Source organism: Rhinopithecus bieti, unplaced genomic scaffold (genome assembly GCF_001698545.2).
Source record: "Rhinopithecus bieti isolate Rb0 unplaced genomic scaffold, ASM169854v2 scaffold_52032, whole genome shotgun sequence".
Taxonomy (NCBI): Eukaryota; Metazoa; Chordata; class Mammalia; order Primates; family Cercopithecidae; genus Rhinopithecus; species Rhinopithecus bieti.
This window is the reverse complement of record NW_016821592.1, coordinates 355,900-380,212: the sequence shown is the minus strand read 5'-3', so window position 1 is coordinate 380,212 and position 24,313 is coordinate 355,900. Positions and strand designations below refer to the sequence as shown.

Genomic DNA, 24,313 nt, shown 5'->3' with positions numbered 1-24,313 from the left:
GGGAGAATTGCTTGAACCTGGGAGGCGGAGGTTGCAGTGAGCTGAGATTGTGCCATTGCACTTCAGCCTGGGCGACAAGAGCAAAACCCTGTCTAAAAAAAAAAAAAAAAAAAAATTTAGGCCAGGCATGGCGGCTCACGCCTGTAATACTAGCACTTTGGGAAGCTGAGGTGGGAAGATCACCTGTCAGGAGTTCATGACCAGCCTGGCCAACATAGTGAAACCCTGTCTCTACTAAAAATACAAAAATTAGCTGGCGTGGTGGTGCGCACCTGTAATCCCAGCTACTCAGGAGGCTGAAACAGGAGAATCGTTTGAACCCAGAAGGCGGAGGTTGCAGTGAGCCGAGATCGTGCCACTGCACTCCAGCCTGGGCGACACAGCAAGACTCCATCTTTAAAAAAAAAAAAAACTTTTAAGAAGACTCAACTGTATCATTGTTTCAGGCTCTGAAACAGAACCCTTTTCTCTTTCCTCTTCAAAAAGAAATGGCTGGAGCGATTTGGCCTGCTACAGAGGAACCTGGGATTCTCTGTTCTTGGTGCAAGGTTCTAGCACCTAGCTGTTACTTACTCCTGGGTGGGCCATAATTTTAAGAGGAAGTGGATCATCTTATCCTGGGGTTTTCCACCTGAGCTGCTCAGAACCTGTACTTGATTCAGCCAGAACAACTCTGGCTTTTATATATATATGTTACTATATATTTATGAGTATGTATTTTCCATTGTCCCTTGGAATCCACAGGAGACTGGTTCCAGGACCTTCTACTGATACTTAAATCATTGGACACTCTAGTTCGTTCTATAAAATGGTGCAGTATTTGCATATAATTTGAGCCCATACTCCCATATACTCTATTTACTTATTTCTTTATTTGAGGGTTGTTTTGTTTTGTTTTCTCTTCCCCACCCTCTCCATATTTGTTTGTTTTTGAAGACAGTCTCATTCTGTCACCTATGCTGGAGTGCAGTGGTGCAATTATGGCTCACTATAGCCTTGACCTCCTGGGCTCAAGCAGTCCTCCTGCCTCAGCCTCCTGAATAGCTGAGACCACAGGCACACGTCACTATGCCTGGCTAATTTTTTACTTATATTTATTTATTTATTTTGGTAGAGATGGGGTCTCTGCATGTTTCCCCGGATCTGGGCTCCCATCTCCTTAACAAATTAAAATGAAGGTGGAGAGGGTAGAACCAGTGAGTGTTTGGGGAGGCTCTATATAAAGATGAAACTTGGGCATTTATTATCTTTGTTTTCTGTCTCCTCCCATCAGGAGAAGTTGCCCCGGTGCAAGGAACTGCATTTGACCTGAGAAAGCCAGTGGAGCTGGGAAAACACCTGCAGGACTTCCAGCTCAATGGTTTTGACCACAATTTCTGTCTGAAGGGATCTAAAGAAAAGCATTTTTGTGCAAGGTGAGGTACTTTTCACTTCCTGAGTCTATAAGGAAGAAAGAAATGACACCAACTCCTATTTTCCTTTGGGGCTTTTCCTCTGGCCACATCAGTAGCATTTACCATGCTACAGGTGACCCAATACCACATCCCATATTTTCTCAAAGCTCCCATGGCACAGGTGAGCTCTGTAGAATGTATCCCCTCCCGCTGCCTGCCATTACCCCTGTGCCTCCTGCTCGGCACCCCTTCTCTCACTCTCTGCCTGTTCTTTAAGGCTCATTTTCTGTTAGAAGCCTTAACTCTTTCTAGCGTAAGTCACCTCGGCCATCATTGAACTTCCAGAGGCTTTGTGTTTTCTTGATCTGTGACTTATGCCTGCCTACTCCACGTCCAGTTGGAGGCTAGGCATCTCCCGCAGCACTCACCGCCTCCAGCCTTGATCAGTAGACACTTGTGTGCACACTCTCGCCTTCTCACCAAATCCCAGCTCCTCATGTCATTTCATCTTTGTGAAGCCCTACCTCTACCCTAACACCTAATATCATCCTTGGCACTAGCAAATAATGAATAAATATTTGCGGAATTAACAGTTTGTTTTTTTTGTGAGACAGAGTCTTGCTCTGTCGCCCAGGTTGGAGTATAGTGGCACAATCTAGGTTTACTACAACCTCCGCCTCCCGGTTTCAAGCGATTCTCCTGCCTCAGACTCCTGAGTAGCTGGGATTACAGGCATGCGCCACCATGCCCAGCTGATTTTTGTATTTTTAGTAGAGATGGGGTTTCACAATGTTGGTCAGGCTGGTCTTGAACTCTTGACCTTGTAATCCACCCACCTCGGCCTCCCAAAGTGCTGGGATTACAGGGGTAAGCCACTGCACCCGGCTCAACAGTTTTTAAATAAAGCAGAGAAAATGACTCAAACCTAATAGTGACAGAAAAAAGGTCAAAGACCTTCTCCGGGCTGGGGGTGGTGGCTCACGCCTGTAATCCCGGCACTTTGGGCAGCTGAGGCGGGTGGATCACTTGAGATCAGGAGTTCTAGACCAGCCTGGCCAACATGGTGAAGCTCTGTCTCTACTAAAAATACAAAAATTAGCCGGGTGTGGTGGCGCGGGCCTATAGTCCCAGCTACTCGGGAGGCTGAAGCAGGAGAATCACTTGAACCAGGGAGGTGGAGGTTGCAGTGAGTGGAGATTGCACCACTGCACTCCAGCCTAGGTGACAGGAAAAAAAAAAAAAAAAATCCTTTCCCTGACTCTGAACCCCAGCACAAGGTCCCAGCAGTGTTCCTGCAGCTCCACCCCACTTTCCTCCTCTGTGCTCTTACATTCCTCTCCCCACCCCGGGAGACCCTCCTGCTCTCTCCCCATTTACCCAAGTCCTAACCCTCCTTCTCCAAGCATCTTTCTCAGAACCTCTTGGTTAACTGCCTGTGGTGGGGATGTTTTAACTATTTCATGCATGTGTTTTGCCTCTCAGTGAAACTATAAGACCTGGGCCTGTTTTAATCTATATCCCTTCAACACCAAGTGCAGGACCAGGCAGGAAACTCCCCACTGTAGAGGCCTGGATTTTTATGTTTTATTTTGCTTTGTTTTGTTTTTGAGACAGGGTCTTGCTTCATCACCCAGGCTGGAGTGCAGTGGCCAGACCGCAACTCACCTGCAACCTCGACCTCCCAGGCTCAAGCAATCCTCCCACCTCAGCCTCCCAAGTAGCTAGGACCATGAGCCTAGCTATGTTTTTTAATCATTTACTTTTGTAGAGATAAAGTCTCACTATGTTTCCAGGGGTGGTCCCAAATTCCTGAGTTCAAGCAATCTTCCTGCCTTAGCCTCCCAAAGTGCTGGGATTACAGGCTCCACCATGTTCGGCCAAGGCCTGATTTAAAAAAAGAAAAAAAGAACACAGTGAATCTAGTGAAAACTCACAGCAGGACTGTTATGAGGGGAGACCTAACTAAAAAACAGCCTGCTTAAGTCCCAGGGAAGGGAACAGTTTAATTTAGAAAAGCTTCTCTTCACTTTCATGAGACAAGGCTAGTGGTTTTGCCAGGTCAAGCAGAGAGCCCCAATTCTTTATGAAAAATAATCTCAGTAGGGCATGGTGGCTCACACCTGTAATTCCAGAACTTTGGGAGGCTCAGGCGGGTGGATCACCTGAAGTCAGGAGTTCAAGACCAGCATGGCCAACATGGTGAAACCCCGTCTCTGCTAAAAATAAAAAAATTAGCCAGGCGTGATGGTGGGCACATATAATCCCAGCTACTCAGGAGGCTGAGGCAGGAGAATCGCTTGAACCCAGGGGGCAGAAGTTGCAGTGAGCCGAGATCGCACCACTGCATTCCAGGCTAGGCAACAGAGCAAAACTCTGTCTCAAAAAGAAAATAATCTCAGGCCGGGTGCAGTGGCTCTCATGCCTGTAATCCCAGCACTTTGGGAGGCTGAGGTGGTCAGATCACCTGAGGTCAGTAGTTCAAGACCAGCTGGGCCAACATGGTGAAACCCCGTCAATACTAAAAGTACAAAAAATCAGCTGGACGTGGTGGCGGGCACCTGTAATCCCAGCTACTCTAGAGGCTGAGGCAGGAGAATCACTTGAACCAAGGGGGCAGGGACTGCAGTGAGCCAAGATCACACCACTGCACTCTACCCTGGGTGACAGAGCCAGACTCCGTCTCAAAACAAACAAACAAACAAACAAAAAGTAGCTGGGTGTGGTGGTGCGCACCTGCAGTCCCAGCTACTGGGAAGCTGAGGTGGGAGAATTGATTGAGCCTGAGAGGCTGAGGTTGCAGTGAGCCGAGGTCATGCCACTGCACTCCAGCCTGGGCAATAGAGCAAGACTCTATTTCAAAAAAAAAAAAAAGAATCTCAGCCTCTCCAGGACCTTCTTCTCTCCAACCTGGCTGCTGCCTTCCTCCCTACTCCCCAGCTGGCAGGAGTGAGTCTGTTTTGTGACGCCCCAAAGAAGCCAAGATCAGAGTGAGACGTTGCTACCGAGGATCCTGAAAGCCACCTGCTCGTGCCTTGCCTTTGAGACTGGAAGAATTTTCCATCGTGCTCTTCCTACCTTCATCTCCTCCTTATATCTGGTCCCTGCTCTGTGGCTGGGTCTGATTCCTGTCTCAAAGCTGCTTCCCAGCTTCTACTCCTCCCTGCCTGCTTTTCTGCCCTGGACTCATGTGGTTTGTGTTTCTTACCAGGGTGCATCATGCTGCAAGCGGGCGGGTACTAGAAGTATACACCACCCAGCCCGGGGTCCAGTTTTACACGGGCAACTTCCTGGATGGCACATTAAAGGGCAAGAATGGAGCTGTCTATCCCAAGCACTCTGGTTTCTGCCTGGAGACTCAGAACTGGCCTGATGCAGTCAATCAGGTAATGCCACAGGCTGGCTTGTCAGAGTGGAGTTGTGTCCAAGGTCACACTATACGACAGAGTTCACTACACTTGGATCAGGTTGTATGATTCAAAAGTTCAGGCTTTGTTTGTTGTTAGGTTGTTTTTTGAGACAGAGTCTCATTCTTGTCGCCCAGGCTGCAGTGCAGTGACACGATCTCAGCTCACTGCAACCTCCGTCTCCTGGGTCCAAGTGATTCTCCTGCCCCAGCCTTCCAAGTAGCTGGGATTACAGGCACCTACCACCATGCCTGGTTAATTTGTATTTTTAGTAGAGATGGGGTTTCACCATGTTGGTCAGGCTGGTCTCAAACTCCTGACCTCAAGTGATCCACCTGCCTTGGCCTCCCAAAGTGCTAGGATTACAGGCATGAGCCACTGTGCCCGGCTCAAAAGTTCATGCTTATTCTCTTCTCCAAGTCACAGAAAACCCACAGCCAAGCTACTGACATGGGATTTACATGGTTTTAAGAAAGCTCAAAGCCTTTATCTAGTTTGTTTCTCCTTACGAATACCTTCTCGTTTTCTGCAGCCACACTTAAGGAGAGCTTCCATATCGTCTCCTCCTATGTGCTCCCTCATAACTTGCTTTTCTGGTTGTTACCTAAAGCAGTACTCCTGAAAGTGCCAGCCCACAATAAGAAGCTTGCACCTTGGGCTGGGCAAGGTGGCTCATGCCTGTAATCCCAGCACTTTGGGAGGCTGAGGCGGGAGGATTGCTTGAACCTGAGATTGAGGCTAACCTGGGGAACACAGGGAGACCTCATCTTTATAGATTATTAGAAAAATTAGCCGGGTGTGGTGGTGCACACCTGTGGCCCCAGCTACTTGGGAGGCTGAGGTGGGAGGATTACCTGAGTCTGGGAGGTCAAGGCTACAGTGAGCCATGATCACACCACTGCACTCTGGCCTATGCAACAGAATGAGACCCTGTCTTAAAAAAAAAAGGGGGGGGTGCCAGGCGCGGTGGCTCAAGCCTGTAATCCCAGCATTTTGGGAGGCCGAGGCAGGCAGATCACGAGGTCAGGAGATCGAGACCATCCTGGCTAACATGGTGAAACCCCATCTCTACTAAAAAATACAAAAAACTAGCCGGGCGAGGTGGTGGGCACCTGTAGTCCCAGCTACTCGGGAGGCTGAGGCAGGAAAATGGCAGGAGCCTGTGAGGCGTAGCTTGCAGTGAGCTGAGATCCGGCCATTGCACTCCAGCCCGGGCCACAGAGCGAGACTCCGTCTCAAAAAAAAAAAAAAGGGGGGCCAGGTGCAGTGGCTCACACCTGTAATCCCAACACTTTGAGAGGCTGAGGCAGGCGTATCACTTGAGGTCAGGAGTTCACGACCAGTCTGGTTAACATGACAAAACCCTGTCTCTAGTAAAAATACAAAAATTAGCTGGGCATGGTGGCAGGTGCCTGTGATCCCAGCTACTCAGGAGGCTGAGGCAGGAGAATCGCTTGAATCCAGGAAGCAGGATTTGCAGTGAGCTGAGATTGTTCCATTGCACTCCAGCCTGGGCAACAGAAGTGAGACTTCATCTCAAAAAAAAAAAAAAAAACAATCTACACCTTGCACCGGATTATGGATCAACACACTGCTTCCCTTCATCAGGAAAGCCTTCCTTTAACAAAGTGTGCTTTTTTTCACTCTGATTAAACTTCTTTATCTCACCATGAACCAATCATAAACAGTTCCCGCACTGGCAGCCCTCCACGGAGCACTGGTCTAGAGGACTGTCCAGAAGCCCACCTGAATGGTTCATGTTGCAGCCTGTGGTGTCAAATGTCACCTGTGTTGTTTCCCCCTTCACAGCCCCACTTCCCTCCTGTGCTGCTGAGGCCTGGTGAGGAGTATGACCACACCACCTGGTTCAAGTTTTCTGTGGCTTAAGAAGGTATGAAGATATGATCCAGTCCAGGGCTAGGCTCAGTCGCCTGTCTCCTGTCCAGAAAAAAGGTGAAGATTAAGAAGCTTTCAGAATGATTCTATGGATTAAAATCATACAAATGGTGGCTGTCGTGAGAATCAGTCTGGATATTGATTTCCTTTTCTAGTGACTGGCTCCAGGCCATGTCTAATGACCAGCTCGATTCCCTGTGCAGTTCAGAGGGCAAGTGAACCCAACCAACAATGTCGTCATCTAAGCCCTGATCCTAGCCAGGGACTCCCATGCTGCTTCTGGCTCCATCTCTCCACGCTGCCTCTTTCAACTTTTCGCCCTTCCTTTCTTTAAAGCTATTCTCGTATTGCTTTTGTTTCCTCCTCCTTCACCTCCAACCGCTGTCAGCAGCACTCCAGAATTTTCAAATGTCACATTAGCTCACCTTGCATGCTGGGAGATGGATCTGTCTCTATACAGCAGTAGATGATTGATAAGTGAGGAAACTGAGACTTAGAGAGGTTGAAGACCAACAAGCTAATAAATAAAAAGTTGAGGCCAGGCACGGTGGCTCATGCCTGTAATCCCAGCACTTTGGAAGGCCGAGGCAGGCGGATCACGAGGTCAGGAGATCGAGACCATCCTGGCTAACATGGTGAAACCCCATCTCTACAAAAAAAATTAGCCAGGTGTGGTGGCACGCGCCTGTAGTCCCAGCTACTTGGAAGGCTGAAGCAGGAGAATCGCTTGAACCTGGGAGGTGGAGGTTGCAGTGAGCCAAGATCGTGCCATTGCACTGGGCAACAGAGCAAAACTCCATCTCAAAAAAGAGAGAGAGAGAGAGAAAAAACAGCTCTCTCTCTAATGAGAGGGAGGGGACTTCCGAGAGGAAAAGGCCTGCAAGAGCCTTTGGGTTGACTGAGAAAGCACAGCCAGGCCAATGCTTGGGAAGAAAGGCAGGCAAGCACTGGAGACAGGAGATATTAGGGTGAAGAGGGAGCCTTGCCTTTCACAGCACAGTGAGGATGACATTGCACCAGGGACAGAGGTTGTGTTATATGACAAAGCTGGGGGCTCCTTCTTTCCTAGACAATCAAAGCCTTGGTGATGGGTTTTGGTTGGTGATTTTGAAAAAAAAAAAAAGTATGTTATACTAATATATACTGTACTGAATTGAAATAAAACCAAAATCTGCATCTTCAAAAGACTTGTTCCTTTACTCAGCTTTAAGTCTCTCAGGCGTGGACCTTTGGGAAATGGACCGAGAATATGGGTGTGTTCTGGATTCTACGTTGCCCTCCAGTGGGAGCCCCGGCATTTTCCTGCCTAACAGTTAGGAAAGCTATCTCAGTGGAAGTGGCGTTCCATACTTCCTCTTTCTTTGTAACTGATAATCAACCAAAGATCTTATTTATTTTTAAATACATTTCGGCATGGATTTTCTGAGCACCTGCTCTGTACACAGCCCTCTGCTGGGTCTGTGAAGGGGTTCAAGTCAGGTGTGATGCTGCCCATGACAGCCCGTCAGGTGGGGCAAGTACTCAGTTGTCTTCTCACTGGTGAGGTTAACTTTGGTGACTTGAGGCTGCCTGCAGGTCTCTCCACTCTTAAAGTTACCAATGTATACATTAGCCGAGAGGCCTCAGAGATGAACTATTAAGCTGACTGCAACCCAGCTACCAATTTGATTAAATTGTTAGATGCAGGGTTCTCATACTCTAGGTGCCAGCAATCATTTAGGAAATCCCAGAGAAGAGAATGAATGTTTTCTTATTCACAAGTGCAGGGTTGCCCGTTGCCCCTGCTTTCTGTATCCTGACCAAACTTCACAGAGTGCCTTGACCTCTGTCCCCTAGCCAGCTGCAGGTTTTTCCCAGCAGGCTTGAAACCCAAACCAGGCCTTGAACATTCCCAGGCACTGATAAAGCTGTCTAGGTTGTTCCCTAAAACACTAAAAGAAACTGGCACTGGGCCGGGCATGGTGGCTTACACCTGTAATCCCAGCACTTTGGGAGGCCGAGGCGGGTGGGTCACCTGAGGTCAGGCATTCAAGACCAGCCTGGCCAGCATGGTGAAACCCCGTCTCAACTGAAAAAAAAATACAAAAAAATTAGCTGGGCATAGTGGCAGGTGCCTGTAATCTCAGCTAGTCAGGAGGCTGAGACAGGAGAGTTGCTTGAGCTCGGGAGGCGGAGGTTGCAGTGAGCCAAAATTGCGTCATTGCACTCCAGCCTGGGAGACAGAGCGAGACTCTGTCTCAAAAAAAAAAAAAAAGAAAAAGGAAACTGGCTCTGGCCCTGAGCCAAATTCCTTAAACTGTCAGAGAAACTCCCTCACTGCTGACATACCTGGGCAGAACACCCCTTTTCTCTCTCAGCAATTGCTGCAGCACTGTGTAAGGAAGTTCCTCTAATACATGCTTTGGATTGATCACCCTGGCGCTTAGAGCTTCTTTCTTTGGAATCCCAACCGGCCCTATCTCGAGACAGCTTGGAGCACTCCCTGGTGGGGTCTCCCCTGCCGCCACTATGGGGACGATTCCAGCCCTGGATCCACTGAGACAAAACAAAGAAATGTAACAACTACAAATTAGTTCTTAGTGTAACGGCCTCTAGGTTTGAGAATGCCAAATTAATTTATTATTAATTAGCCAAATGCTTTGTTTTCTTCTGTCCAAAAAGAGTATTGTTTTTATAAGAAGCCAAGTATCCAGGAGTCCAAGTAAGGATACTCATCGCCTATGGGGCAGCTTAAATAAGTTACTGGCATTTAAATTAATGGTGTTTATAAAAGCAAGTAAAAAGGCGGCCAGACACAGTGGCTCACGTCTGTACTCCCAGCACTTTCGGAGGCCGAGGCGGGCGAATCACCCGAGGTCAGGAGTTCGAGACAACCTGGTGTAACCCCGTCTCTACTAAAAATACAAAAAAATTAGCTGGGCGTGGTGGCGTGTGCCTGTAATCCCAGCTACTCAGGAGGCTGAGAAAGGGGAATTGCTTGAACCAGGGAGGCGGAGGTTGCAGTGAGCCGAGATCTCGCTACTGCACTCCAGCCTGGGCAACAGAGCGAGACTCTTGTCTTAAAAAAAAAAAAAATGGCTACGTTTGTCACACTATGCATCTGAGGGAAGCAAAAATTTAGAGAAACTCTTTTGTGGCAGCAACCAATCTGTCCTTTTTCATGAAACACACGAGAACTTTGCTTGAGAAGTCCTTCTATGTACTTATAAGACGTAGATTGTGACCTGTGGTACTTACAAGATAGTATAATTTTATAAAATTGCCGAAGTCCCCAGCAAGAAATGAAATTTTAGAAGGTGCTCAGTGCAGTGGCTCATGCCTGTAATCCCAGCACTCTGGGAGGCTGAGGTGGGTGGATCACTAGGTCAGGAGTTTAAGACCAACCTGGCCAAGATGGTGAAACCCTGTCTCTACTACAACCACAAAAATTAATCAGGCATGGTGGTGGGTGCCTATAATCCCAGCTACTCAGGAGGCTAAGGCAGAGAATTGCTTGAGCCTGGGAGGCGGAGGTTGCAGTGAGCCTAGATTGCACCACTGCACTCCAGCTTGTGTTACAGTGCGAGACTCTGTCTCAAAAAAATAAAAAAGTACAAGTAAGATGTAATATTAAAACTATTGCACAAACATTGCTGTAAAGATTAAGATGTCATGCTGTGGAGGTGGAACTGGAGAGTTTACAGAAAGTAGAACATGAAAAAAATGCAGGACTACCAGCACAGGGCAGGAAGGAAGCCCAGCATGTGTCCTGGTCCCTGGCCAGTTCCCATTTTCACTCTTAACCATTTTAAGCAATTGGATCACCAGTTTTCAAGAGGCTGTTTGGACAGGAGTACAGTCCTTTTCCAATCAAGGCATTTCCTGCGTAACTCAGTTACGCAGGTCATCGTTAAAGTCTCAGATGCTTTGGGCAGCACTTCCAGCTATAGTCAGGCAAGGACGTCAGCAGATCCTCTCCTTATTACATACAGTTCAAGCAATTAAAATGCTGAAAACATTTGGCAAAACATTTTTTTTGTTTGTTTAGAGATGGGGGTCTTGCTATGTTGCCCAGGTTGGTCTTGAATTCCTGCCCTCAAGCAATCCCCCCTCCAGCCTCAGGCTCCTAAGTACCTGCAACTATAAGCACACACCACTACTACTGGCTCAAAACAATTTTGGTGCTCTGGCAACAGACATAAAACCTTCCCGTCTGAGATATGTTGTCTGAAAAACTACTGAGCTTTGAGTAGGAATAATGGGAGTCTGTAGTGTTCTTGTCTGGGGCTGTTCCCATCCCCCTCACTCCTCCAACTCAGTAATTATGAAGGTTCTGCTGAGGACGAGCAAGCAGCTGTGGTTGAAAGAGGGTTCACTCCTTTTGGAGGTGTGAGTAGCAGCCATATCCAAATCATCGTCAATAGAAGTAACGATCCCAGTGCTGTGCAGGCAGGAAGGGCCCATGGCTCTACTGGCCTGAGGTTGCAGTCGTGGCTGCAGCAAGCAGATTTTTGGCTGATCGGAGGCTGGGTGCATGTACAACAAAGATAAAGGGCTCAACAAAAAGTAAAACTCAGGATAAACTTGAAAGCAGCCTGAATATTAAAATTACTCACCTGCCTACACACAGACCCATCAGCAGAGGGCAGAAGTCTGACTGGTTGAGGTATCAGCACAAACTCTCCAGAAAGTGGCTGCCCCCTAAGCTGTGCAGACACAAGGCAAACCCCTAGAATTTTAAAATAAGCTTAAGAAGCTGGGCATAGTGGTTCGTGCCTGTAGCCCCAGCTACTCAGGAGGCTGAGACAGAAGGGTTGCTTGAGCCCAGTGTACTATGGCTATAGTGTACTATGATCCCACCTGTGAATAGCCAACTGCACTCCAGCCTGGACAACATAGGGAGACTCTGTCTTAAAAGATAAACACAAGAATGTTGGGGAAAGAAAAAAAAAAAGAAAAAGAAAACCTGGAGATTATAAAAAGGAATCAAGTAGGCTGCACCTGGTGGCTCACGCCTGTAATCCCAGCACTTTGGGAGCCCGAGGCAGGCGGATCACCTGAGGCCAGCAGTTTGAGACCAGCCTGGCCAACATGGCAAAGCTCAATCTCTACTAAAAATACAAAAATTAGCCAGGTGTGGTGGCACACACCTGTAATCCCAGACATTTGGGAGGCTGAGCCAAGAGAATCGCTTGAACCTGGGAGGCGATCTCAGTGAGCTATCACGCCACTGCACTCCATCCTGGGTGACCGAGTGAGACACTACCTCAAAAAAAAAAAAAGGAGGGGGGCATCAAGTGAAGGGTTTGTTGAAAACAGTACAATAATGCATGAAAAGTTAACTAGAGAGGCCAGGCACAATGGCTCACACCTGTAATCCCAGCACTTTGGGAGGCTGAGGCAGGCGGATCACTTGAGGACAGTAGTTCAAGATGAGCCTGGTCAACCTAGTGAAACCCCGTCTCTACTACTAATACAAAAATTGGCCAGACGTCACCACGTGCCTGTGCCTGTAATAATGGGAGGCTGAGGCACAAGAATCACTTGAACCCAGGAGGCAGAGGTTGCAGTGAGCCAAGATCATGCCACTGCACTCCAGCCTGGGTGACACAGTGAAACTGTGTCTCAAAAAAAAAAAAAAAAAGTTAACTAGAGAGACTCAGTAGTAGATTTGAGACAGCAGAAGAAAAAGTGAACTTGAAGGTAGAGTAATAGGAATTATTCAATCTGAAAAACAGAAGAGATTGAAGAAAACTGAACAGAACCTCAGAGACCTGTGAGAAAACAGGCACGTGGGTGTATGTGTAATGGGAGTCCAAAGAGAGGGATTGAAAAAGTAATGGCAAAAAACTTCCAAATTTGATGAAAACCATTAATCTATAAATCTAAGAAGCTCAACAAACTTCAAGAATAGTGATTCCCATCTAGGTACATCAAACTGTTGACACATTTAAACTGTTGAATGTCAAAAGCAAACAAAATTTGAAAGCGGCAAGAGAAAAATGACTCCTCGCTATAAGGGACCACCAGCACCAGTACAATGAACAGCTGACTTCTCATCTGGAACAATGGAGTCCAGAATGCAGTGGAATGACATGGTCAAAGTGCTTCAAAACCAGAGATTCAATTATCACCCAGAACTATCCTTCAAAAGCAAAGGTGAAATAAAGACTAGAGAATTCATTGCTAGCAAGCCTGCCTTATGAGAAATACCGGAGGAAGTCCTTCATACTGAAATTACACCAGAATCCATGGAAATAAAGAAGATCAGAAATAGTAAATATATGGATTAAAAAGAAAGATGCTATAATTTTTCATTTATTCTCTTAAAAGACGTAAGATTGGCCAGGCATGGTGGCTCACACCTGTAATCCCAGCACTTTGGGAGGCTGAGGAAGGCGGATCACAAGGTCAAGAGATCGAGACCATCCTGGCTAACATGGTGAAACCCTGTCTCTACTAAAAATACAAAAATTAGCCGGGCATGGTGGCATGCGCCTGTAGTCCCAGCTACTCGAGAAGCTGAGGCAGGAGAATCACTTGAATCCAGGAGGCAGAGGTTGCAGTGAGCCAAGATCGTGCCACTGCACTCCAGCCTGGCAACAGAGTAAGACTCCATCTCAAAGAAAAAAAAAAAAAGACATAAGATTGCATAAAGCAATAATTATAACACAGTATTGAGTTTAGAATACATAAAAACAGCATAAAGGAGGGAGGAGTAAAAGGAAATAGCATTGGAGTATAATTTCTATATTTTACCAGAATATTAATCAGAACTACATTGTGATAAATTAAGATTCAACCACTAACTAAAAAATAGTTTTAAAAAATCAAGAGGAATTAAGTAACACATTTAATTTTTTATACTAAAAAAAATATTTAGGCCAGGTGTGGTGGCTCATGCCTATAATCCCAGCACTTTGGGAGGCCAAAGCGGGAGGATCACCTGAGGTCAAGGGTTTGAAACCAGCCTGGCCAACATGGCGATACCCCATCTCTACTAAAAATACAAAATTAGCCAGGCATGGTGGCGCATGCCTGTAATCCCAGCTACTTGGGAGTCTGAGGCAGGATAAATCGCTTGAATTTGAGAGGCGGAGGAGGTTTCAGTGAGCTGAGATCATGCCACTGCACTGCAGCCTGGGTGGCTGAGCGAGACTCCATCTCCAAAACAAAAACAAAAAGCAAAACAAAAAAAAAACCCCCCACACACAAAACCCTGTCCTCCTTCAGGGCCCTGCCAGGGCTTTATTTCTTTGTGACAGAGTGTAGGGGAGTTTAGGTCATCAGAGAGACCTGGTAAATACTTTTTCAAAATTCCTTAATAGAGGGCCAGGCGTGGTGGCTCACACCTGTACAATCCCAGCACTTTGGGAGGCCAAGGCAGGTGGATCATCTGAGGTCAGGAGTTTGAGACCAGCCTGATCAACATGGAGAAACCCTGTCTCTACTAAAAATACAAAATTAGCCGGGCGTGGTGACACGTGCCTATAATCAATCCCTACTACTCAGGAGGCTGAGGCAAGAAAAAAGGTCGAACCCGGGAGGCGGAGGTTGCAGTGGGCAGAAATCGCGCCATTGCACTCCAGCCTGGACAACAAGAGCAAAACTCTGTCTCAAAAAAAAAAACACAAAATTTCTGAATAGAACGTTAACTTTTTAAAAAGATGATTATTTCCTTGAGCACAGTGACCTCTACTGGTACTAATATAAATTAAAATGCAGTTTCTGTTTTTTTCAGTTTTGTTTCCAACATGGGATCATTTGGAGGACACATAGAATCCTTCTTTGAAACACATGTGAGTGCTGCTACTTCCTTATTATAATAGAATAAACCAAGCCAATCTTCCAATAACAAAAACCACTTCCAAAGCAGTGGTTTTCAATTCTGGTTGCATATTAGAACCAAGGGAGAGGCGAGGCACTGTAATCCTAGCACATTAGGAGGCTGAGGGTGGTGGAATGCTCGAGCCCAGGAGTTCGAGACCCACCTAAGCAACATGGCAAAACACCATCTTTAAAAAAAAAAATGCAAAAATTAGCTGGGCATGGTGGCACGTGCCCGTAGTCCCAGCTACTCAGGAGGCTGAGGCAGGAGGATCACCTGAGCTCAGGGAGTCAAGGCAGTGATCATGCCACTGCACTCCAGCCTGGGTGACAGACGCTCTCAAAAAAAATCACCAGGTAAAATGTTTAGATTAATACCCAGGCTTCACCACCCTCAGTGATTCTTTCATTCAAATGTCTTTAAGCACTCTGGGTGATCTTAGTCTGCAACTAGCAATCAGAACCACTGTCCTAGAGTAAAAGTTTTCCCTACTATGCTCTCATTCACCAATTTTATGGTGTGTAAATGTCTTTGGCTAGAATTTGCCCCCTAGCTTCACAAAGCACTTCAAGGAATGAGTCCTGGAGAAGTCGGTCTTCCCAGACCAAAAGTCTTATCTTGGTAAGGACCTGGCAACCCTACAAATAATCTTGGTACCCAAGATCTCCAGGTAAAAATTATTTTGAAAGTTGTAAAGTTGAAGACAAATGTCTAAACCAGGGGCTGACAAATATTTTCTGTAAAATGAAAAGGAGAGTAGGTATTTTAGGCTTTGTGGCACTTTGTCACAACTACTCAACTCCACTACTGTTAGCACAAAAACAGTCACAGCCGATAAGCAAACAAGTCATGGCTCTTTCCATAAACTTTATAAACACTACAATTTAAACTTCACACAATTTACATGTCATAAAATGTTCATTTTTTTTCAACCACTTCAAAATGTAAAACTTGGCCAGGCATAGTGGCTCATGCCTGGAATCCCAGCACTTTGGGAGGCCAAAATGGGAGGATCACTTAAACCCAGGAGTCCAAGAACAGCCTGGGCAACAAAGCGAGATCTCTACAAAACATAAAAAATAAATAAGCCCAGTGTGGTGGTGCATGTCTGTAGTTCCAGCAACTCAGGAGACAGGTGGCAGAATCACTAGAGCCCAGGAGTTCAGAGGCTGCAGTAAGCCGATTGTACCATGGCACTCCAGCATGTGCAACAGTGAGAACCTGCCTCAAAAAAAAAAAAAATGTATGCTGAGGCCAGGCACGGTAGCTCACACCTGTAATCCCAGCACTTTGGGAGGCTGAGGCGGGCAGATCACCTAAAGTCAGAAGTTCAAGGCCAGCCTGCCCAACATGGCAAAACCCATCTCTACCTAAAAGTACAAATCAGCAGGGCGTGGTGGTGGGCACCTGTAATCCCAGCTACTTGGGAGGCTGAGGCAGGAGAATCACTTGAACTCAGGAAGCAGAGCTTGCAGTGAGCGATCACACCACTGCACTCCAGCCTGGGTGACAGAGCGAGACTCTGTCTTAAAAAAGAAAAAAAAAAATCTATGCTGAAAGAGCATTTTTCAAGTTGAAATTGTTAAAAATCAAGTTTGATAGCCCATCAGGTAGGAACTGATTCAAGGAAACAGGTACTCCTATACACTGCCATGAAGGCAAACCAACAATACCCAGCAAAAATCATAATGCACATACCCTTTGACTCAGCAATTCCATTTCCGAGGATGATCTGGATAAGCATGTTCACCTGTCAGTGATGTACTGTAGTTATTCACTGCAACACTATTTTTTTTTTTGAGACGGAGATTTTCTCTGTCGCCCAGGCTGGAGTACAGTGGCGCAATCTCAGCTCACTGCAACCTCTATTCAATCGGGTTCAAGCAATTCTCCTGTCTCAGCCTCCCAAGTAGCTGGGGGATTACAGGTGTGAACCACTGCACCCAGCAAAAAAAATTTTTTTAATTAAAAAAAAAAAAACTGATTCCTCATCAGTGCTAGGCTGTAAGTTTAGAAGGAATGAGTCTGGACCAGCACTTTTCAAATCAGTATGTATTTGGCAGTTCCAATCACAGAAAACAAGTGGGAGATGCACCAAACCTTGAGATCAGTAACAGGGGTGCCAAGTTGCACGTGATGTAAGAGGGCCCAGACAGCCCTTTTCCCCACAAGGGTAGAATTTGTTTAAAACCATTTTTGCCCCTACCCCTCCTCCATACCCTTTTTAGCCTTTCAATACTCATTTCTAGGACGCTGCTAGCTGCCCATCCTAAAGCTAAAAGATTAATGCCTCCTACTTTCGGCTGAGAGCTCCCACTTCCAAAAATTAAGTATCAGGATTATTTGTTCAATCTCTGCAGATTTATTGTTGAGTAAACTTATCTTTATATAATACAGAACAATTAAAGCTAACCAAGTGCAACAGATAAATAAGCCTGCCAATTGTACACATAACTTTATACCAACCATAATTCAGCCAGTTGTTAAAATTCCAAAAACAAAGAATCCAAATAACTTCCAACATACTAGCGATCAAACTACCAAATAAACTTGATGCAGACCAGTATTCCCCAAGTTGCAATGGTATCCAATGACTTTGCTGAAATGCATAAAATGGACAAGCCTAGGTATCTGTGCAACCAGCAGGGTTTTTTTTTTTTTTTTTTTTTTTTTTTTGTTTTGTACCAAGGCTAGAGAATGCCTGGTAAAAACTTGACCAGAAAACTCTCAAAACTGTTACTGCCCTACTATTCTTAATACATTTAAAATCTGAATAAAGAACCTACTGGCTATAACATTCTAAGGTCTACCAGATGCTACCAAAAAAAAAAAATTAGCTACATGGAGTGTTGCTAAATATAGCTGAGATTTACAAAACCACTTTAGTCTCATTGACATTTCTGATTGACATCTTGAATTACTTTGCACCAGCCTGGCAAAATAGAAGAATGTTGGTGGTTGGGAACTGCAAAACCTAGCTTGAAGATTACCAGGTCTTTGCTCAGAATAAGACAATCCATTTGAATAGAGGAGGAGTATCTGGGCTGGAAAATTTTGCAAAGCTGGTTTACATGGTGTTTTGTCCCTATTTCAGACAATTCCTCAAACATGCATTTTTTTGGTATAAAACTGGTTATAACTAATGTAGAAAGCAAAGAAACGAAAGACCATTGAGTAGAATTCCCCCTATGTTGGGGAGTTCTAACTGACACTATGCCACCTAATAGTAGCCTGAAAGCTGCAATTAGTATAAAGATCATCCAGAAATCAGTTTCTCCCTATTTGTCATACATTTAATCACTTTTGCTTAGTTCCTGTCATGCTCATTTACAGACAGATCAGTGGTCCCACTAGCCTGACCACTGATCCTTAGTTTGACAATACCTACTAACACCAACTTCAAACGGATTAGCTAACTTAAGGATCTGTCATGATGCATTCATGCTATATTATAGGGGACTCAAGGTCATCTTACCCAAAGCTACAAGGGTAGAATTGAATTTTCAAAGTCCCTTAAGATCCTGGCCTAGTTTTATGTATAGAACAGTTAGTGATGTTCAAGACTTAACCAACACCTTTCAATTCTGAATGTACGTCTGTATGAATAAGGTTAACAATTATAACGTCTGACTCTGAAATTCATCAAATTGAGAAGTGTTAATATTGAACACAAATCAAAAATCTAGTTAGAAACATTTTATTTAAATGTGCCAAATAAAAACCCACATTTTCAGACCATAGGATGTTAATACATTCAACAAAAATTTATATTATCTTACTGCTGTGAATTTACAGAGTAGTAATCCAGATCCATTTTGATTAGATGGTTGAATTATCTTTCCTAGGTTACACTTTACAGACATCACAAATCCCTTATAATAATGTAAACAAAATAACTTTTCCCTAAAGGGTGAACTTGAGAGCTTCAGTCCATTCTTTCAGGACTTGCACTTCTGCGAGGACTTCCTGATGGGGAACGACTAAAAAGAAAAACATTAGGTTTGGATCCAATTAGTGTCAATTGAAACTGTCATGTACAGGTACTAACTTTCAATAAATTCAAAGGTAGCCTAAGGTACTAATTTCCTATAGCAAAGACCTAAAAATGACATGAGACTTACATATTCATCTTTTGTCCCTGGCTTAAGATTAGGCTACCCTGGCTGGGCACGGTGGCTCGCACCTGTACTCCCAACACTGGGAGGCCGAGGCAGGTGGATCACCTAAGGTCAGGAGTTCGAGACCAACTTGGCCAAACATGGTGAAACTCCGTCTCTACTAAAAATACAAAAAATTAGCCAGGCGTAGTGGTGGGCCTGTAATCCCAACTGCTCAGGAAGCTGAGGCAGGATAATCGCTTAAACCCAGGAAGCGGAGGCTGCAGTGAGTCAAGATTGCACCACTGCACTCCAGCCTGGGCGACAGAGTGGAAACTCCATCTCGGGGGGAAAAAAAAAATTAGGCTATCTTCCTTGTCAAAATTGGAAGGTCAACTTGCAGTTAAATATGACAACTATTTGAAGTTTTCTGGTCATTAGCACTATGCAGGTAACATATTTGCAAGACTTTTCTCCTCACTTTGTATCTCTTACTAGTGGGGAAAAGGCATGTTTCTTAGCAAAATTTCTACCAAGTACTCACAGGACCAATCGCATCTTAATAATCACACTAACATTTTATGACTAAATATTTCCAGCTAAAGTATAAACTAACGTTCTTGAATCAAGAAAAGCAATCATTTCAGAAACTTAGCATAGTATTTTAATCTATATAGCACCAATTCTCCAAAGAGCTCAAAGACTGCAAAGCAGTAAGCAAACAAATTCTGCAGAGGCCACACTTGACAGGCAAGATCTGGCAACAAAACATTTAGCTTACCTTCTTTTTGGAGATGGAGATCTGGACTTTGATCGGCTGTCAAAACATGAGAAATTCTATTAAAGAAAGAGTACTAACCAATCCCTTTCTTGTAGTCACCAATACCGTAAAACAAACCCCCAAAGGTCCTAAGCTTAAAATGTCAGACTGCACTTAAACTGAAAAACATCCTACCAGTTGTTGCTAACAAAGGCCAATCTTCCAACAACTGTTTTTCAAAAAAATGAATCAATTACTATATCGTGATTAATCTTTTACATTGCATATTAATTTCAGGATGCTTCTCCATGCACCTATCAGTTCTAACAAGGGCCTCTTTAACATAATCCCCAAAGTCACAAACTTCTTTCTCACTAGTTTTACATTCCCTTGTTCAGGGAAAGTCAGTCAGTAATAAATAGGACATACACAAATAAGGTACTGCGTTCCCACTAACAACTAAGTTTAGAGTTAACACTTAAAATTTCAACAATTAAAAAACACTTTGAACTCTTTGGATATTGGTGCCATATAACTACAAGAGCATAATCAAATTTTTACCCTACCTGCTTCTTGGTCTTGAAATAGACCTGGATCTTGATCTTGACCTCGACGGGGATCTTAATAAAAAAGTGAAGAACACAATTACATCAATTATCCTAAGGAATTTCCTTAAACAACTACTCAACACTGTATTAGGTAGGTTAGGCGTAGAGAAGCTAAGACTAAGCAAGATACAACACTTGCCTTATTCTAACACTTTCAAACAAACTGTTACGAGACATAAGGAACCACCATTTTAATTACTTGTTTCTATCACTCAGCTGGTTACAGTTCCCGTACAGGAATAACAATCTCAAACACTGTGTAATATCCAAGGGAAACACATGGTTTTTATTTGATAAGACTGGTATGAAGGAAGCAAAACTAACCTCACTTAAGGCACAGATTCCTCAGCTGGGCACTGTGGTGCACAATGGTAGTCCCAGCTACTCAGGAGGCTAAGGCAGGATGAAAATAACCAGACCCCGGCTGGTGTGGTGGTTCACGCCTGTAATCCCAGCACTCTGGGAGGCCAAGGCGGGTGGATCACAAGGTGAGGAAATGGAGACCATCCTGGCTAACATGGTGAAACCCCGTCTCTACTAAAAATACAAAAATTAGCTGGGCGTGGTGGTGGGCACCTGTAGTCCCAGCTGCTGGGGAGGCTGAGGCAGGAGAATGGCATGAACCCGGGAGGCGGAGCTTGCAGTAAGCCGAGATCGCGCCCCTGCACCCCAGCCTGGGCAACACAGGGAGACTCTATCTCAAAAAAAAAAAAAAAAAAAAAAAAAAAAAAAAAAAGAATGAAAAAAGAAAATAACCAGACCCCTGAACTGAGACTAATTCAGGTGGTAAGGCCAAACGAGAAGCAAGCCACCACTTAGTAAGGCTTTATATTCCTGGATCGTTATGTTTGAGAGCCATGAATTTGTCAGACAAACCAAATCGGACATATCTATCTTTTAAATATATCTAATGAGATAGTCCACAGCTTTCTCAAATAGATCACAAGATTCCGAGTTCCTGCATTTAAAGGTTTTGTGCTATTAAACAGCAATTTAACTCCCAGTAGCATTCTGTACCACTGTTTTATCACTGATACAGATAATATTGTTGGGTCAGGCACGGTAGCTCAAGCCTGTAATCCCAGCACTTTGGGAGGCTGAGGTGGACAGATCACAAGTCAGGAGATCAAGACCATCCTGGCTAACACGGTGAAACCCCGTCTCTACTAAAAATACAAAAAATTAGCTGGGCGTGGTGGTGGGTGCCTGTAGTCCCAGCTACCAGGGAGGCTGAGGCAGGAAAATGGTGTGAACCCGGGAGGTGGAGCTTGCAGTGAGCAGAGACTGCGCCACTCCACTCCAGCCTGGGTGACAGAGCGAGACTCCGTCTCACAATATTGGAATATTATTAATTACATATTACAATACTTATTTTACAATTTTTTCCACTCTATCTCCTTTTAAGGCCTTCTACAAAGAGTAAAGCTCTGGTTTTTAAGTTTGTTTTTTCAGGTCTCTGTCTAAAAAAAAAAAAAAATCCACATTCATTTGTGTGTACACACTACTGCCCCAACTTTCCAGTGTCTCCAATCAACCCCATCATTCCAAAAATGAGAAATGTTTCTACTTGCTTCTAATCTCTTTTCCTGGTTCTAACAGGCCTTTTTGTCAGGAAAATCAATTACCATCTTTCAGAGCTAGTATCATCTAATCTGAAGCCACAAGTTTATAGCAATATGCCTACCCAGAGTGTTCACTAGAACTGTGTTGCTTTGGACCTTTCTCTACCACCATGGCCTCTCTAGCAAGCCTTAAAATCTGTAGTAGCCCTTTTCTTCATCTGTAAAACTAGATTAATATTTATGTTACAAGTTACATATAAATTCCAAACTTTTACATCTCAAATATTCCCTGAAACAATACATTTGAATTATGTCCTTAAGACACTCTACTGCTGTAAGATGTGAACAACCCAAACACAAATAAGAAAAGAAAGTGTTACATACTGGAAATACCTCGATCCTTTTATAGAACCAGACCTAGATCTTCTGAGTGAAGCTGATCTTGATCTACGAAGAGAGATAGATCTTGATCGTCGAGGAGATGCTGACCTTGACCTAAAATAAAGAACTTTAAGTCCATCTCCACATTTTTTTTTTTTTTTGGCCTGTTAAGACTTCAATTGGGGAACGGTGCAATGGCTTATGCCTGTAATCCCAGCACTGGTCTCAAGCCCAGGAGCTTGAGACCAGCCTGGGAAACAGTGCAAGACCATTTCTACAAAAAGAAAAACTAGCTGGGTATGGTGGCAGTGCCTATAATCCCAGTTACTCAGGAGGCTGAGGCAGGAGGACTGCTTAAATCCAAGAGGTCAAGGCTGCAGTGAGTCGTGATTATGCCACTGTACTCTAGCCTGGGTGACAGAGCAAGACCCTGTCTCCAAAAAAATAGTGAGCTTTTTCTTTCTGTAATGGACTATCAGTGAATTTAATAATAATACAGAAAGACTTCAATTAAACAAGATCTCACCTCCGTCCCCTGCTCCTGCTGCGTGAGCGAGAGTATCGCCTTCCTCTGGATCGAGAATGTGATCTAGACCGTGACCTATTTTTCAAGTTAGAGAAAAAACAAAATGTCAGACAATAACTCGTTTTTAAGAGTTTGTGTGCCTCTGCTGAAATCAAATCTCAAAACTATTTAAATTTAGTGTCTCATTTGGAAATAAACTCTGGGCCTATTAGTTGTTGAGCATTTTTTTTTTTACTACCTAAAAAAAAGATTTGTTAAAAGCTGAATTACAACTTAGAATTACATAATATAAAACACTGTAATGTGTATTTAAAATAAACCTTGCAAGTTTGCAGGTCGACCCTCTTTGGCCCATGGTCTAGTAGATCTAGACGATCTAGAAGTATCTATAGCCGATCGCTGCATCTAGATGTTTTCTTCAATCTAACGACGATCAAACTGACAGCCAAATGAGCCAGGTGAGGCTTGATTGACGCAAGAAGATTTTTCTAGTTGGGAATGTGGTCAATCTGCTGTTCCTCTTTCTAAACCGGAGGGGGGCCCCAATTGTAAGCCAAATTTACTGTTACGGCGATCACCGTCTCAAATTTTCTGCCCTTTAAAGAATAAGGTGAAGCTAGGTGTAGATGACTCGAGGGGATCTGGCCTCTTATGCTGATCACCTCAAGGTCTAGGAGGATCTTAATTGTCGGATTTGCAAGGCGCCTCAGCATGATATCATAAGGCTCGTGACATTCTGAATCAAGGCGACTGACTCAAACGAAGAAACCTGAAAGGTTTTGACCAGGTTGATTATTAATATAGTAACATTTTTTTAATTAAACAAAAATTGTAAAATACACCTGTACAATTAACATTCAAGTTTATAGAAAAACACTAGTTTCTGCCTTGCTAATAAAAGAATTACTTGATTAACTAGAATACCAACCATTCCTTTATTAAAATAAATACCTGCTTCTTCTTCGCCGGCTGTAACGATGACAATCATAGGCATAATGTCCCTTTTCGCCACACTCATAGCATCTATCATTTGGATCAAAGGGACGTCGGGCAGGTGGTCTATCAAAACGTGATCTCCGAGGCATGCCTGTCGACAGTTCAACCCTCACTCGGGAGCCACAAATCACTCTAATAAAAGTAAATTAACAAAATTCTAAAGTTAAAAATATATTCAGGACTTCTAGATTTAAGAAGAACTCTTTCCAACCACTCCTTCCCCCTCACAAACTTTGGCGGTCTTTACTAAGCCCTAACTCCATCTCCGCTATCTTCTTTAACCTTCGTGTGCCTTTAGCAAGTAACACTCTGACCAGCTATTTAAGGTCTCTTCCAAACTTCAGAATCCAAGCTTAGCACTAAGCTTATTACCTAGCCACAGTATATTTTAATGAACAGAAGTTTCATAACATCTTACTTACTTTCCATCCAGTCCTCGTACTGCATCTTCTGCATCTCTAGGATCTTCGAATTCCACAAAGGCAAATCCTGGAGGATTTCTCGCAATCCATACAGTTCTTAAAGGACCATAATAACTGAAAGCCCTTTCTAACTCTCCTTTGCCAGCGCCAGTTCCCAGGTTACCAACATACACCTTGGTTTCTGTTTAAAAACGCAAATAGAAGAATGCACATTATGCAAAACCTGGCCCAAGTTTCAATCAATGATATGCCTTAAAACGGGTCATCCTGAAGATTGGGTAAAGCACATTAAATGCCCTCTATCCAAGATTGAACTTAGTCCTAAAACTGGTGGAAGTCCGCAAATCCCTGAAAAACTAGACTTTTGACAAAGTTCTTAACGTTCTAAATAATGCGAAGTGACCCTCCCGAACACAGAGATGCGTGGTAGGATACACCGAAGCGTGGGGCGGGACGCGGC

General features: G+C 44.3%; 1 protein-coding gene and 1 long non-coding RNA gene across 2 annotated transcripts in view; one reads left to right on the top strand and one right to left on the bottom strand.

Annotated features, from left to right (window-relative positions):
* The first annotated feature begins 1,264 nt into the window (after positions 1–1,264).
* LOC108520883 (uncharacterized) lies at positions 1,265–7,879 on the top strand. The gene is made up of 3 exons (XR_001883048.1): positions 1,265–1,415; positions 4,603–4,777; positions 6,608–7,879. It is a non-coding gene; the product is annotated as an uncharacterized LOC108520883 (long non-coding RNA).
* Positions 7,880–16,840: 8,961 nt separating this feature from the next.
* SRSF7 (serine and arginine rich splicing factor 7) overlaps positions 16,841–24,313 on the bottom strand; it is a 20,694-nt gene continuing 13,221 nt past the window's right edge. Inside the window, exons 2-8 of the mRNA XM_017860408.1 lie at positions 23,854–24,034; positions 23,387–23,563; positions 22,436–22,510; positions 21,922–22,023; positions 19,925–19,978; positions 19,380–19,415; positions 16,841–18,481 (exon numbers count right to left, since the gene is read on the bottom strand). Coding sequence (XP_017715897.1) covers positions 18,427–18,481; positions 19,380–19,415; positions 19,925–19,978; positions 21,922–22,023; positions 22,436–22,510; positions 23,387–23,563; positions 23,854–24,034 — 680 coding nt within the window. The 3' untranslated portion in view covers positions 16,841–18,426. The remainder of the gene's footprint in view (positions 18,482–19,379; positions 19,416–19,924; positions 19,979–21,921; positions 22,024–22,435; positions 22,511–23,386; positions 23,564–23,853; positions 24,035–24,313) is intronic.